This window comes from Mauremys reevesii, linkage group 2 (assembly GCF_016161935.1).
Source record: "Mauremys reevesii isolate NIE-2019 linkage group 2, ASM1616193v1, whole genome shotgun sequence".
Classification (NCBI taxonomy): Eukaryota; Metazoa; Chordata; order Testudines; family Geoemydidae; genus Mauremys; species Mauremys reevesii.
In genome coordinates, this window is record NC_052624.1 from 135999362 (window position 1) to 136016137 (window position 16776).

General features: G+C 41.9%; 1 protein-coding gene across 5 annotated transcripts in view; it reads right to left on the reverse strand.

Annotated features, from left to right (window-relative positions):
- The window catches only part of MYO10 (myosin X), a 244876-nt gene that overhangs the window by 33436 nt on the left and 194664 nt on the right, over positions 1-16776 (reverse strand). For all 5 annotated transcript variants that reach the window (XM_039527600.1, XM_039527601.1, XM_039527602.1 and 2 more), the window contains 8 exons: positions 14696-14820; positions 14410-14524; positions 9706-9812; positions 8485-8697; positions 8140-8179; positions 6850-7752; positions 4102-4225; positions 1890-2133 (listed from right to left, as the gene is read on the reverse strand). In XM_039527600.1, the coding sequence (XP_039383534.1) occupies positions 1890-2133; positions 4102-4225; positions 6850-7752; positions 8140-8179; positions 8485-8697; positions 9706-9812; positions 14410-14524; positions 14696-14820 (1871 nt within the window). The remainder of the gene's footprint in view (positions 1-1889; positions 2134-4101; positions 4226-6849; positions 7753-8139; positions 8180-8484; positions 8698-9705; positions 9813-14409; positions 14525-14695; positions 14821-16776) is intronic.

The window sequence follows — 16776 nt, forward strand, 5'->3', positions numbered from 1 at the left end:
GACTTTTACTATATACCCCGATTAAACTTGGGCGGGGAGTGGGGAGGCGGCTCGGGAGGGTGGCCTTGAGGGCGCTTTGGGGTGTGTGTGTGTGTCACGGCCAGGGGGAGGGAGGATACTGTGGGTGCTGGAGAGTTGCGTCGTGGCCGGGGTGGGGGTGGGGGGGTGCTCGGGGGCAGGAGGGGCAGACTTCCTACCTGGCTCCTGGGAAGCAGCAACCCCAGCTTCTAGCTCCAGGTGCTGCTTCCGCTCCAAGCCTCTGTTCTGCAGCTCCCATTGGTTGGGAACTGCAGCCAGCGGGAACTGTGGGGGCGGTGCCTGTGGGTGGAGGCAGCACATGGAGCTAGGACCTGAGGGAGGGGAGTTCCTGTCACCCTTCCGGGGAGCCTTCCCCCTCCCTCGCCAGTAAGCACCACTCTGCACCTCAACCCCCAGCTCAGGCTCCCACACCCAAACTCTTGCTGCTGGTGGGCAGGGGGCCCTGGCCCAGGGGCTGCCCGAGTTGCTCAGGTGGCCCCGGGCCAGGCATACCAATGACTGCAGAGGTCACAGAAAGACCTCTGTGACAAACACGGAGCCTTAGCCATACCCGATATGGTGTAGGTGAATATCGAATTCAAGAGTAACAAAAGGCTCCTTGTAAGAATCCAGGATCTAGATTCATGGATTTACTATGTCAGTAGCTGCCCATTACTACTATTGTGACAGACCTGTACCTGCTCAAAGGGCCTGATCCAGAGCCCACTGAAGTGAATGGGAATCCCATTCACTTCAGCAGGCACTGGATCAAGCCCAAAGAGCAGATCGAGAACAGCCACTTCCACAAAGAAAACTTGACGGAGCTTTGATTTAGGTTAAAAATAATTTAGTAGTAATAGAATCCAAATGATAGGCTCTGCTCAAGATAGGCAAAGAACAGGAACAAGATGTTGTAACCAATCCTAACATACATTAGCAAAGCCATGTGGGGAAAATTACACACACTTCCACACAGAACTGAGACTAGCCAGCACTATCAGTCTTTCATCTTCATACCCACTTAGGAACTCTCCTACCCCCAAACCTATAAGATGTACTGAAATTTTAGAAGAGAAAGCAAAGACATTTTCACATAGAAAATCTTTTTTTCAAACATGCCTTCAGAGACTTGGAATTGTGAAACTCGTGGAACTGTCTGTACCTGATAACAGTATATACGCCCACTCCTACATTGTTAAAGTGCTGTGTGGGAGTTTTAGTGACTTGATTCCAATTAAAGTCAATGCTGGTTAAAGCCCCAAACAGTGTTGTGAAAATGCACTTTCTAGTGACTGAAAGCATTTTGATTCATTATAAGAATCTGGTATAGTGCAGAGAAATGGTAGCCTCTACACAGTTAAGGTTGTAACCAGCTTCCATTATAAAGCCCTCTTTTAACCACCATATACTTTTAGAAAACTGGTTTGGCCAGGAAATTAGTGCATTTATATTAAAGGTAAAGGAAAATGTATGTGTGGTTACAGGCCTCCCTGAGAAGACATCTGACTGTGACTCACGGTAGAATAAAAATTACTAAGACTAAAGGCTAGACAATAATACTTCTTTCACCTTCTTCATTCCAGGTCTCCCTGTGATTGAAGACTTGACAGCATGTCTCAAACTGTCCTCAGTGACTACTGAATAAGTAGGGCTGGGATTTTCAAACGTGCTCAGTGTTGGTCTGACTGTGGTAAGACCCCAGTTCACTTCAGCTGGAGTCAAGTTAAGCCAGTGCTGAGTACTTTTCTCACACACACACACAAACATGTACAAATGCATGGGAGTTGAGGGCACTCAGCAACTTTCAGGGTTGAGTCCTGACAGGTGTTTATGTAAAGCTCTGTCCAACCAAAATGCACATCTAAACCTACCTGGCTGTTCGGATTTGAATGGTGCCCTTCAGCTTTTCTTCACTGTCATTTTCAAAGTACATGAGCCTGGATTGTCTGAGTACAAACCAGCGTTTCTTCCAGTTCCTTCTGGAAAGTGTAGATGATCCACCCCCCTTTTTGTGCAGCCAGCCCTGTTTGAGAGCTTCCTGCTTGGAACGGAACCATAGAAAGGTCTCGTCTTTCAAGACACACCAGCGTCGCTTCCATGTGTTCATTAAACCGCCTGGCAGAAAAGAGAGAGGATTAGTTTAAAAGGTTACATTAAAAATAAACAACAAAAAACACCAATCCAAAAAATTTAATCCCCTGAGTATGTCTATCTCGAAGAAACTAAGAAATAAGTAACCTTTATTTATAATGAAATCAAGAGACTGAATCAACACAGACGATGGGAAGGTGTTAACCAATCAGTGAAGTGACAATATCAATGCCTTTCTGTTATAGGGTGACCAGATGTCCCAATTTTATAGGGACAGTCCCAATTTTTGGGTCTTTTTCTTATATAGGCTTCTATTACCCCCCACCCCCATCCCGATTTTTCACATTTGCTGTCTGGTCACCCTATTCTGTTATAAGTCATGAGACTGAAGACCTCATTTTCATGTACCCTAAGGCCACCTCACACTGTTTTGGCAATGTAAAACAGCTTTAAAGTGGGTGAACGGTGAAAACAGACCTTACTGTAAATAAGAATTAGGCCCCTAGTAGTTTATCCCAACAAAAGCAATGCTAACACCGGAGTTTAATATATTTTATTCAAACGTACGAAAAACCTCCTTAAACATTTAAGGTTGCTATGAGCAAATAATGCCAAACTCAAAATCACCAGAGCTGGTACAGCTGAGGGAACTGAATTTAACATGGAAACTGTTGCTGCTTAAACTATACACGCACAGTTAAAGCACCATAACTCGTGGGTGCAGTTATACCTGTATAACAGTGCTTATACCAACATAGCTTATTATGGTTTGGGAAACAAAATAAGTGATACCAGAACTAATTGCAACCCCACTAGGATTTTTTAATATAACTACATTAGCAAACAACCCATCCCCCAATCAACATAGTTACAGTAGTAAAACTTTTGAGGGTAGGCCAGGCCACAGCATAAAGCCATTCTGCATACATCACCTTTTCCACACACACCCACACACACCCCCATTCACAAATACCTCACCATCTCTATACGAATCAGCCACAGTCATCATGCTGACACAAACTCAGATAACTTTAACTCTGTCCATTGTAGGATGGCAGTGTTCTTGGAGGATATTTACTCATTAATTTGGTTGTGATTTACATCTGATATGCCCTCTGGAACTTTAACTGGTTTTAAGGATTTATTTTTGGGGGATGAATGTATTTTTGTAATATTGGATTTGTGAACGGAATGATGTTGTGATTAGTACAGAGAGTTGCTGTGGTGCTGAATGGTTTGTAGAGTAATTGTCGTCGTTAGAGGGGAGAGGTACAGCAAATTCTTGAATTTTCGTGGGTCATGTAAGTTCCCATGGCTTCTTACGTGAGGGCACTAAGTTGATAAACCTCATATATAGAATAGAATACAATCTATAGGCTGCTGCCCCTCATCTGCTGGAAAAACTAAGAATCGTAATGAAAAAAACTCCTGAATATATTCTTTCCTAAATCTCTCATGGTACTTTGTAACGTAGCCTTCTTTTGGATTACTGATCCTAAGCCCACTGAAAGACTTCTATTGACTTCAGAGTGGTCTCTGGCACTGGCCCCAGTACATTGCATGTCAGAATGTTTTTAATTTATCTATTTAGATTGTAAGGTCCTTGGGTCAGGGACGGTCTCTCCTTTACCTCTGGTACAACCTGGCTTTCTAGGCTGTCTCGCCACTCTATAAGACATATCCGATGTTCAGTTGTTCACTAGTCGGTGAAGATGTTATGTCAAATGAATGCGGACTATAAAAGGTAATGAAGTTGCGCTGCTCAGTCCATATTCCTTGCAGAAGAGGAACTATCTGAAATCTGCCTGATACAAGACATTGCAATCAGAGCTTAAGCTGAGAATGGCTCTCTCCAGGTCATTCTCTCACCCCTTAAAGAAATCATAGAACAGCAAGCAGTGCTGAAGTGGAGCTGTAATCCTTAAAAGGGGAAAATACTAGAGAGATTTCTGAACATTTTGGTTCTTTAACCATCTCTGGTCGGCTCTGTACCTTTCATGTATAAAAAGCTGTGGAAGTAGGGCAGGCTGACACAACTGTAGACCGAATCCCTCCGATAGGAAAGTTCGTCATCTGTATCAAACCTGGAGTCAAAGTCTTCTTCACTGTCTTCAAACTGTGGAAGAAAGGGAAGAAAGGTGAAATGAGCAGCCAGGAGGCTGGAAGCACATTGTGTCAAACAAACATTAACTGCCTCTAATATAGGATGGAGCTTACACCAGAATGAAAACATTTTAAGAAAAAGCAAAGTTTAGATTTTTATACAGCAGATTTTTTGCAGTATGATACCATACCATTTTGTGACGTGTTCTACGGCACATGCTCCGTGGTCAGGTATGTATTGCACAACAGAATAAGGAGGATGGGTGGGGAGAGTAGAGAAACACACATGAAAAAACAAGGGGTCCTTGTGGCACCTTAGAGACTAACAAATTTATTTGGGCATAAGCTTTCGTGGGCTACAAACCACTTCATCAGATGATGTGAAGTGGGTTTTAGCCCACGAAAGTTTATGCCCAAATAAATGTGTTAGTCTCTAAGGTGCCACAAGGACTCCTCGTTATTTTTGCTGATACAGACTAACACGGCTACTACTCTGAAACCTGTCAGACATGAAAAACTTAACCCTACCCACTTGTCAAACAGCTCTTGGAGGATCTTTACCATCTCCATACCCTTCCAGCTGGGAAAATAATGTTCCCCCATTGTAGTTAATACCCTCATTGATAGTAATCCCCAGGTTGCTCCCGTGGGGAAGGAAAGGTGTTGTGGGGACAAAAAAGGGGGGCCAGAGTAGGCAGTGTTGCTGGGAACAAGGCTCTTTCTTCTCCCAATTCCCATTGTGGGCAGACTTTCAGTCTATTATCTTCTACAGGGCTGACAATTTCATTTTGGAGCTGTCAGTCAGGACTACAGGGTGGGATTTTCAAAAACAGCTAAGTGAGTTTGTGCTTAACTTCTAGTGGCATAACTAACTCACTTAGGCTTGTTTGAAATGCCTCCCACTATGTTGAACAGTGTGGCCCATTCAGGCATCCCATCTGAGAAAGAAGCCCCCTACCCCGTCTGGAACATTGGCAAAGTCACTGCCTCCTCAGATATTATTCCCCAGAGCCTGATCACACACATGTACATCTGAATTTAATCCTTATGGTCTAATTCTGAGGAGAACTGAGCTTTCACAATTCCCACTGAAGTCAAAGGAAGCTCAGCAGTTCACACTGTGCACTTGGTTTATAATTAGCCCTACTATCTATATATAACAGCTTTACAGCTGTTAGGGGAGTTATCCTTTTGAAGGGTGCAACTGGTGTACACTACCTCCTCCCACCCCTCAAGGCCTGTATGTAACACTCAACTTAGAAGGTTTTCAAAAAAGGAAAATCTACAAAGTATCCTTAGGTATCGGGCAAGTTCCCTTCCCGTCCCCCCAGCCCTTAAATATTCAGAGGTTTGCCAAGTTCCTGATCTGGTTTCATATACAGATAACCATGTAGGGGGTGGGGGATAGAAAGAGTCTTTAGTCTATACTGTTGAAATGTAGCAGGATGAAACATGTAATTGTTCACTCATTCTCTGAGGTGGGAAATTGGTCACTAGGTATCCTAGGCAAAGCTGGTATGGAAAGGTTCCCAAATAGCACCACATGAGCTAATTCCCTGATGTCAGGGAGGGAAAAGGCACCAGAGTTTACTTCTTCCCTGTAACACATTCCTATCTGGAGAGATCCCCAGGTCCTAATCCTCTGCCCCAAAACTGTTCCATGTCTCCTGAAGACTGCTCTTGTCCAGCATAGGAAGAGCCTTCCCCAGAAGATAAGCTGATGAAAAAACAAACTCCCCAGAATTAGTCGAATAAATACCAACTTATTCCTAGGGCAACAGCAGTCAAAACAAGAGTAAAAATAACTCGTTTTGTATTGTATTGCCTGAAATATAACAGTCTGAGATATTGTAGTGCTGCTTCTGCCCTCAGAGCCAGTCAGAATTTGTATGTTTTCATGGTTGCTCAAACATGCTATAGGTTCTAGTCCCTTTATTCTCCCAGACATAAATCTTTTGGGTGTATATTTGGTAGATGAAACCAAGTTCTTTCAAGAGATTTATGGCTGGAAGAATAAAAGGACTGAAAGCCTACAGCGGGTTTGAGCAACAGCCCTGAAGAAGAGCCTTCAACAAAGGAGAACGAAGAGCCCCAAGAATTCACATTCAATAATATGAACATTTGCTATCATATGATAGTTACTTTTGACAAAGAAAGGTTTTGTGTATCTAGTTTCTCAAGGCTTTTTGCAAACAGTTGATTCAATACTATTCTATCCTGTATATATAGTTGAATCTTCTTACAATGAATTCACTCCTCTTCCCCATATAAGAACTGGACTTAGACTGTGTCCTAATCCAGGCATGAAACTCCCGATTGAAATTAATGGGAAGTTCTGCATCAAAATTGATAGGATATAACCCTGTAACCAGAGATTCCTCTAACTAGGAATGCAGTTCACACATCTAATTGGTCTGTGGATTTCTAGTACACCCATCCCAATGGTATCTAGTTGCCAGTTGATAACTATGTCCAAGTTCAGAGTAATCAAGGTCAAGCTATATATAACGCACGCACATATTTATAGTAACAGACACAGCTACTGGATTTGGTACCTCTACTATTCAAGGAAAAATTTAACTACCATTTCTTCTGAATGTATAATGTTAGTGGATAACAAGAAATAAAGGTACTCACAGATGACTGGGCTCCTTCAGAGCTGAACCTGTATGCTCCAGAACTGTTGTACGTCCCCACTGAGCAGCGGTAATCAGGAGACCACTGGCTACTGTGAGAATTAGAAAAAGTCACGCTGCTGCCAGAAGTGATGGCACCATCTTCATAGTCATCTTGATCATAATCATAGTCCCCATCAGGAGAAATCAGTTCCTCAGAATTCTGGGGTCTGCAGGACACATTTTCTGGCATGCAGTATGTGGATTCACCACTCGAAGAGTTGTGGAGACTGAGAGAGTCGTGGCCGGAAGCAATAAGCATGGTGTTGCTAGCAGCAGGACTTGTGGGCACTACTGTGTCATTCATATAAGGATCCTCTTCTGAAGAGTCATCACTTGTTCTAATGCCACTCGTCCTCTGATCTGAATGGCCATGCTCGCTTGGATTGGGTGAATCCTTAAACGCATCATCATCAGCTTCAAAGCCTTCGTCCACCTCCTCCTCAGGGTACGGCTGGCTGAAGTTAAAGTTGGGCTTTTCACTGCATGCATTCCCAGTCAGTTCACTGAGCTTGGCAGAATAACCACTGCCCACAGAAAGTGACCTCTCGATGTTTCGGACACATTCATCAATCTCATCGAAGTTCAGAGACTCCAGGAATTCTTGAGCTGCTCGGCATGCCTCATCCTCGAGCCGTTTGAGTTCTTCGTCTCGGAGCTGCTGCAGCCTCTGCAAGGAAGCCTCTGTCAAGGACAGCTCTTGCTGCTCCTTCATGCGTTGCAAGTCTTCAATCTCTTTCTCCAGGCGCAGGATCTCTTCCACCTGTTTGTTTTCTTTCTGCTTCTCCAGCTCCTGCTTCAGCTCTAATTCCTTCTGGGCTTTCTGAATGGCTGCCAGTTCCTGCTGCTTCCTCTCCTCTTCAGCCTGCATTCGAAAAAGAAATGCAAGATTCCTTACTCTCTGTTGTTCAAGCTCCATAATCCTTCCATGCTGTTCATTTAAAAGAACCCTTCTCCCCTCCATATAAGAGGATGAAGTGAAAGTGTTGTTACATTTACCCATAGACACTGGAAAGCTCAAATGCATGCAACAGGCTCAATCCTTGCCAGGAACTAAATGAAGTGTGATGTGAAAGACATCCCCATGCAAACAACTATATCAAGTTTCTTTTGGCTTCACCTGCCAACTTCTGTAATAAGTTTAGTTTAAATGCCCTGGGTGCTTTTTCTTTTCTTTTTATTTTTTTTAAATTGGTTGGGGCAAGAGACAGAAATAAACAGGGTAGCAGAAAGTATTAACAGTGTAATTTACCTGCTGGGCAAGACGTTCTGCTTCTTGCCTTTGCCTTTCCCTGCAAGGATAAGAAGAAAAAAAAAGTTAGCAAGAATAAGAAAGTGGGGAGGGGACTTCATTAGGGCAGTAGTAGAATTTTCAGATAGGTTTTGTCAAACACAAGTAGCAACTCAAAAAGAAACCACTAAGGGTATATTCTCCTCTTGTGTGCCTGAGAAACTCCCACAAAGGCTGCACATATCTCTTGTCATCATTAGTAAAGATTTACAAAATCAGCTGTGATTACTTAAGGCAAAGGTGATACAGCATGAAGCCTAATGTTTGACTGGATCTGAAAGGCAGACAACAGCACACACTGCACACCTTTCCTCCTCTTCTTTCCGCCTCCTCTCCTCCTCTTGTCGCCGTTTCTCCTCTAGTAGCTGTCTGTAAACACGTCGAGCAATCTGGCCTCGCATCTGCTTCTGGAAGGTTATGGCTGCTTTCCTCAGGTGAAGGAACTTTCTTCTTTGAAGGAATGCCCTGTAGTTCTTCTGTATCACAACCACGTAGTACAGCACCTTTTTATAATGCTTTCTGGAAGAAGTCAGAAAGAGCTTCTCTGTAAAGAGGGTTTGACTACCAACTAACTGAGGTTTCTATGTAACTGCCCTGCTTTAAAGAGTCCATGGTAGTAAAAAGGACAGAGGTACTAACTCTGGTCCTGTGACAGCTCTCCCATTATAGTTTATGTTATCTCTCCCTAGAAAGCGGACAAGGCCTTTCTGTGAGCGAGCTAGCTGTATCTTGACTAAGTAAATACACACCACCCAGCCTGACATTTTTAATACCACCTGACAAAGAGATGCTGTTAGAAACTACAAGGGTTTTTTATATATATCCTGCACCATGAAAAGAAAAATCACACACAGCAAGATAGCTTTGTCCTTAAAAGAAAAAAAAAAAAAGAATTCTTGTTGTTTTATGAGACATACTGTTCAGACTATATGGACAGGACTAATATGCACATGAAAAGAAATTACCTCATTATGCAAACAACTATTGAACTGTCCTCTATTGACTTAGAGGAAATAAAGAAGTAAACAGATGGGATGTACTACCCCGACTCTAATACATAATGCATGAAACTAGGTGAGCAAATACATCATCATAATTCAGTCACCCAATGCCATTGTTCTTTTGTTCTTGAACAAAGAATCATAAACTGATTATTCCTAATTTACCTTCTCTTCCCTCTTTCTGTCATGGCAAAAAGGTTAAGCCAGATCCTCAGCTAGTGTAACTCAGTGCAACTCCATAGTCTTCAGTGGAGCTACTGTGTATCTGGTCCCATGATATTATATGAATGCTCCTCTGTGTATCTTCTACACTCTGACATCTTAGTTATTAAAAACAATTCAAACCACCTACTGTTTTATTAAAAGGTTGACAAAATGGGGTTGAGATTTCCAAACCACCTATGGGATCTGGGTGCCCAATTCCTAACAGAAATTAATGAGAATCCTCTAGCAGCATTGGAAATCCCTCCCAGAGGAGAGTCTGCATATGCAGCCCACTAGTTAATATTCCCACCTTGTTACCTACCGTGCCACATAGCCTAAGACATGTGCTCGGATAATCATGGCTGCCTTGGTGACTTCTACCTCTCTCTGCTTCTCCAACTTGTTTTCCAAGGACTCCCGAAGAAAGACCTATGCAAGAAAAGTTCTGGCTTAATTGAATTCAGCTACCACAGTGACGGATGTCTTACAAATGCACATGAACATAACAATGACAATAATAAGAGGCTGTTGGGATGCAAGGTTACATAGGTAGCTAGATAGCACCCTTGACATTGAAGGAGGAATTCAGAATCCAATATATGTATTTTCCTAAAGGCAAGGGGGTGGGAGGGAACACTTTCCTCTTAAAAATAAAAAACAAAAAATCCCTAAAATGGCAACTCCTCCTCCTCCATTCCATGAGATCCTGACCCTACTGAAGTCAATGGGAATTTTCCCATTGACTTAAACAGGGCCAGGATTTTACCCAAATTGTCTACTCATGAATGCCTATAGTCAGCAACATTATTACTAGACTTTCTTCAAAGTAGCTCTATCCTTCTGAAGATTAATACACACATAAAAGAACTTTGGCTTGGCAATGTGAACAGTCTGACTTACACTGACAGAGCCAGAAAATTCAGCCTTGAGGCTCAAACTGCTTCAGAGTAACAACAAATTACTACAAACTCTTAGAGGGCCCATTCCTGCAAATTCCTCTTGCCAGGGCACAAATCAAATCAACAGGAGTAGCATCAATGTAAATGAAAGCAGTTTTAGGTCCAGAGGCTTGACTAAGGAGCAGATTTTCATCCTGTTGTTAAGCAGTGAATCTACTACTGTGGACAAATAGCTCAGTAAGACTTACATGCACTTGCTGAGAGGAAAGCATAATCTGCTCACTGAAAAAACTTTGGAAATTTGATGAGCAAAAGGTATGCAGAGTAACCACTTCTGTAGTAAATGATTACTACTATTTCTATATTTTCTGTTTTTTAAGTACCTTCTTAGCTACAGCACTCATGCGAAAGCCACACCAACTTTGCAAAGTTGCACTTGGCTTCTGAGGTTTACAGTAGTGTGTAAATTGCAACTGAAATGGGTAAATCTTACTTATAGTCTCGCACTCCTGGAACTTGATTTTTTAAACAATCTGGAACTCAAAAAAGAAAGTCCGTTACCAAGTGGGGGGTTTAAAGTTCATTTTCAGCCTGGAGCAAGTTTTTATGGTTGAATCACAAATCTTCTATGCTTGATCCAATCTTAATAATAATGGTGCTGATTAAGACGCTATAACGTAGTCCTGTGCTATGTGCCCTGTGTGGTATAAGACCTTTTCCAGACCTCCTCTTCCATTTGCATCTTAGGGCCCAATTGTCTGGTACCTACTATGGGTATATGGCTTGAAATATGGTGGGAATGTGGTGTTAGGCTGCACTGGGGCAGAGGAAGTGCATCTGAAGCACACCAGAGCCAAGCTCGGGGCAGCTGTTTATAGAAGCCTGGAGTTAGGGATTGTGGAGGTGAGGCGAGTGTGTGGCCAGTGTGGACACACAGGCACACACCTGCTTCACTGAGCCAAAACTCTGTGTAGTGCAGGAGGGCAAGAAGGTGTCAGAAGAAGACAAGGAGGCAGCAGCTGCTACTCCCGTCCACAGGCTGTAGTGGTGGTTGTGCAGCTGCTTTGCCTTCACATTCCTCCCCTCCCCTGCGGTTCTCACAGGGTGACACTCTACTGGTTGGGTTTTGCTATGAGATGAGGGAGGAGGAAAATCTTGTGTGGAGTTCAGGTGAAAAAGGATGCAATTCTCCTGGCTGTTTGGAGCCAGAATCCTCACCACTCTTCCAGTGTCAATGGGCACCGAGGAAATGAGTTGTGAGGAAAGCGCAAGCTAGTTACTTAGCGGGAGAGCTCTGTTGGATTGTGGCCCCTTGTTTTTGAAGCAAGGTTTGTTAACTTGGCAGAAATAACCATTAAAAAGGGTGACGGTCAGATACGACTAAAATTTATTATTCTGCACTGATGCATTTTTCAATGGGAAAGAGAGCATTTCCCTAGGAATAAGGGCTTTTTCTGGAATTGTTTTACTTCTGTACAACAACAACAAAACACCAAGCCAACTTCTCACCAATGAAGACAGCCGCACTCCTCATATGGGAGGGTATAATCCAGTCCTGAGTGGAGCCTCAAAGGGGCTGGATTATACAACAGTTATCCAACATTGGTGAGCACTCGCTTGCATAAGAAGTCCCATTGCCTAAGTGCTCACCAGTGTAAAGGTTGCACCATCTAGTTTTTTATAAGCTTTTTATAGAAAATCTTTACTCCCGTGTGTGAAACAGCCTCTGCTTCAGTGGGTCTACTGTCCTTTCCTATCCAATTTTGCTCTAGCACTCTCTAGATCACTATGGTCCTGATTCAGGAAAGCACTAAATTGCTTTCCTGAGAGGGGATGGATTTAATCATGTATTAAGCTTGGGCTTGTGTGTTTTCCCAAAGAGGAGTGCTTTCCTGAATCTGGGCTTGTAAGAACAAGACATATCTCAAGTGCTGCCATAATCCGCATGATGTTATCTTCATTCCTTTTACGTCAAAATGGAAGGGATAATATCATTAAATACCACAAACAGTAAGTCTTTTTCTATCCGTTAAAACTGTTTTATTCCTCTTTTTGTATACTGTAATTTTAAAAAACGGATACAAAGCTCTCCTTTCCCTCTTCACTGTAGTACAGACGAACTGTATTGTTCTTTCCTCAATAACGTGAAGGGCAGTTACAGGTAAAGTTAAAACAACATTTAGGGTCTGACTTAGATGCAAAAATCAAGACAACTGGCTGCCACTTTGCCCTTGGCTTGCTCCCTGTACTGATTCTTGCAGGTGATACGGGTGATCTTGTGCCCACGCAAGATGTACGGTTTGAATTTAATGTCCTCTTGCCCTCCTCAGAAATAAGCTCCTTACTGACTTGCTTCACTAGTACATTCACCAATTCCCTTAGGTGATTCTTGCGCATCGCTGGAAAAGTTGTAAAACCAGCTCTGACAGCTGCAAAGGTTATAATGTATATGGAGCTTTCAGAGCAGTGAGGAGTCTCTCCTATATATTTCCCTAAATTTTGAAGCAATGCCCATGGTTTAATCAACATTACTCTAATTCACGTGAATGGGTGTAATACAGTTAACACACTGCATGGCTGAGCAAAACCTAGTTTGGAATGTATTGCGTTATTTGTAAACAGTGGTGTACAAGAAGGTGGGACCAATGTCAATGTAAATCAAAGTGATCTATAAATCTTTAGGTCCCTTAATAATGGGAGACAGTTTCAATTCTACCTATATTATCTTAATGGGCTCCTTTGGATTTACTAACATGCTGCTATTTTGTTGAGATTTCACCTTGTAAGAACACAACACACAGGAACCATGTGGTACTTCCATTCACTTCTTTTCAAGCCCTTTAGATGAGCTATGGAATGGATGGAACAATTAAATGTAAATGCTACTATAGAAAGTCTCACTGAAATCAATGGGATTTTACAAGGTATCTTTGCCATGGATTCCTTATGGTAAAAACACATGAAGAACAACAACAAAGCTCTTCACAAATATTTATACTGGACCACCGACAATTCAGCCAGCTTTACTTCTGGGTCTGTTATCCCCTTATTCCCCATACATAAGGCATCAGTGGGAGTTACACCAAGGGGCAAAGCAGTAACAGATGAGAGGCCTGCTGGACGATCTTGACCAATTCGGAATTTATCTTTACAGTATATTCCCTAGTACTTTACCCAGTATACTTTTAACTGTTTCTTAGACTCCCATAAAATGGAATATCTATGCATGCAATACTATTAAATGATTTGAGAAGGCTAGGGGCATGAATTCACAGGAAGGATGAAATCTCTGCAAAGGCCTGTTGTTTGAGATCAAGCTTTTTTCTCTGTTGTTGCAAAAAAAAAAAATAATAATAATAAAAAAAAATGTGTGGGAGCTGCCTAAATAGTGTCCTTAGACTCATATTAGCCATGGAATTTCTTTTGCAGAAAAGGACCTAGGGGTTACAGTGGACGAGAAGCTGGATATGAGTCGATAGTGTGCCCTTGTTGCCAAGAAGGCTAACGGCATTTTGGGCTGTATAAGTAGGGGCATTGCCAGGAGATCAAGGGACGTGATCATTCCCCTCTATTTGACATTGGTGAGGCCTCATCTGGAACAGTGTGTCCAGTTTTGGGCCCCACACTACAAGGATGTGGAAAAATTGGAAAGAGTCCAGCAAAGGGCAACAAAAATGATTAGGGGGCTGGAGCACATGACTTATGAGGAGAGGCTGAAGGAACTGGGATTGTTTAGTCTGCAGAAGAGAAGAATGAGGGGGGATTTGATAGCTGCTGTCAACTACCTGAAAGGGGGTTCCAAAGAGGATGGATCTAGACTGTTCTCAGTGGTAGCAGATGACAGAACAAGGAGTTCAAGTTGCAGTGGGGGAGGTTTAGGTTAGATATTAGGAAAAACTTTTTCACTAGGAGGGCGGTGAAGCACTGGAATGGGTTACCAAGGGAGGTGGTGGAGGTGTTTAAGGTCAGGCTTGACAAAGCCTGGCTAGGATGATTTAGTTGGGGATTGGTCCTGCTTTGAGCAGGGGGTTGGACTAGATGACCTCCTGAGGTCCCTTCCAACCCTGATATTCTATGGTTCTATGATTCTAATTAAAGAGGACAACCATCTAGTAAGATTATGTTACCTTATTTTTTCCAAGCTGCCATTCAGTGCTAGTACTGTCATACCGACGAAGGAGGACGGCACACTTCCCTTTTAAATCTTCAGGCACAGTCAAGTTTCTCATTAGGACTTTATACCTGGTCCCCACCACAAGAAAAAAAAATTACTTATCTCTTAATTTGACAATAGAGAGTCCCCCTCCCTCCCCCATTTCATTTCATAAGGTTTCGAATCCCCTTAGTTAAGAGCATGAGCTCAATATCCAGGATTTTTGTTTGTTTCATAGACTTGTCCCATCGCATGTTTACCTTTTATAAAAATCTTGAAATTGCCTTCTCACTGGAAAGCCAGCCCTTCGTATCCTCACTGTCTCCAGCATCCCAGAATAATGTAGCTGGTTAAGCACCACGGCCTGATCAAATTGGTCTGGCATCTAAAACAAATGGATTTTTAAAATTAAAATAACTTTCTTAACAATAACGGATATTAACATGGTCTCTATCAAATTTGTAATGTGAAATCTTGGAAAAATAAAGGAAAAGCTATACATACAAATCAGAGAAGCATGGAGCCAAGTCAGAGCTTCCTACACCCAAAATACCTTACACTGGAGATATAGTTTCTAAACACATGAACATTTCAGGGTATATAAAATCTCTCTTCAGGATGAAACAAACTAAAAGGATAATTACACAATGTAATCTCCTTATGCAGCACTGCAACCCCTGTTTAACTCAATCAGCCATCTCTTTTCATTTCACTTGTATTTGTTAATTAGACATTGCTCTCAATAATGAAACAGTGGAAAGGACCAAGGGATTGCTAAATTAATAGCTACAAGCTTGAAAAAAAAATTAAAACCCCTTAATCTGCATTCCCTGGAGATAATCAATCCTGCTTCTGTGTCAAATGTCAGTGACACCAAACATAGGGGTTGAGCCCAGTTAGAATAGCTAAGGAATAGGTTTGTGTGTGTTATGTTTTCTTAATTTTGTAACAATGATAAACACTTCATTTCCTATTTAAAATTGATGACGAAAAGTTTGTCAGTCTCTCCCCTCTTCTGATTAGTCATAGATTTCATTACTATTATTTCATACTAGTCATGTATTGGCTAACAATTCAAAGCAGCAGACAGGTCATTTTATTGTGTGTACATGGTAGAAAACATTTATTTACCTAGCATATTCAGCCACAGCATTCTGTTTCTTTAGCTTTATGTTTAGCTATTTTAACATCCTTTTTTATTTAGAACAGAGATGCACCAGATAAGTTATAAACCCAGTCATTCACATATTAAAGCTTAAAAATTAACATCAGTGGTGTTTCTTATTTAGGATCCACTGCTACTTTTTTGCCATATCTTGCTTTTTGACCAGATGCTGCAGTGGAAGAATCAAATTCTCCCCTAAATTACAACTATAGAAAAGCCACTGAAGTCAGTGTAAGGTGGCAATCCTGCAAGGCACTGAGCACTCTAACCCCAATCCTGAAAAGTACATATGTATGTGCTTAACTACACAAGGTGAGTAATTCCACTGAGTTCAGTGAGGCTACTCACTTGCTTACGGTAAACCACTTGCTTTGCTGGTACAGGCCATCTACCTGAGTAAGCCTTGAGTGCACAGTATGGCACATATGGCTAATGGGTTATATAAGGCCTGATCCAGCTCCTACCGCAGTCAATGGACATCAGTGGGAGTGCTAAGTGACACTGGTTCAAAATGCTTTTTCCATTACTTGTCAAACAGTGAACTTTAATGACGCTTTATTTATCACAAGTAATTTTCAGAAAACACAACCTCACAATAATTATTTTAGAACTGCACAACTTCATTGAATTAAATATCTTCTGTTGCTGCCAGTCACAATTCAACTAATTTATTAGTTTTATGTTCTATTTACTAGACATTTAAAATAAAGCAAAATATGTACAGAAAGGAACTTCAAAAATATTAGTGTATTAATTTCAACCTCTCCTCCCCTCCAAAAAAGCAATCAGCATTTAAAACAAAGATGTTAATACCACAACAATCTTCCTTTCAGTCATTTCTCTCTCATAGCAATATTTGATCATGTTTATCTCCGTGGGCAGTAAAAAAATTTCTGAACCACGCTGCTTAGTCCAAATAGCTCTATAAAGTTCAGTAACACTCACCATTTTACAGACATCGCAAGTACATTTCAGCCTCCTCTTTGGCACAGAGGCCAAAATTCATATGGAAAACAACTGCCACACTGACCTTTTCCCCACAGCTAAAGACACTGAACAGTAATGAACACCATTCCTGTGCTTTAAAAAGTGCTCGGTCACCATGGCAACCCCTCCCATTCTCAGGATAATTAGTGTGGTGTGGCTGCAGGATTTGATAAAGGGTTAGAGGGAGAA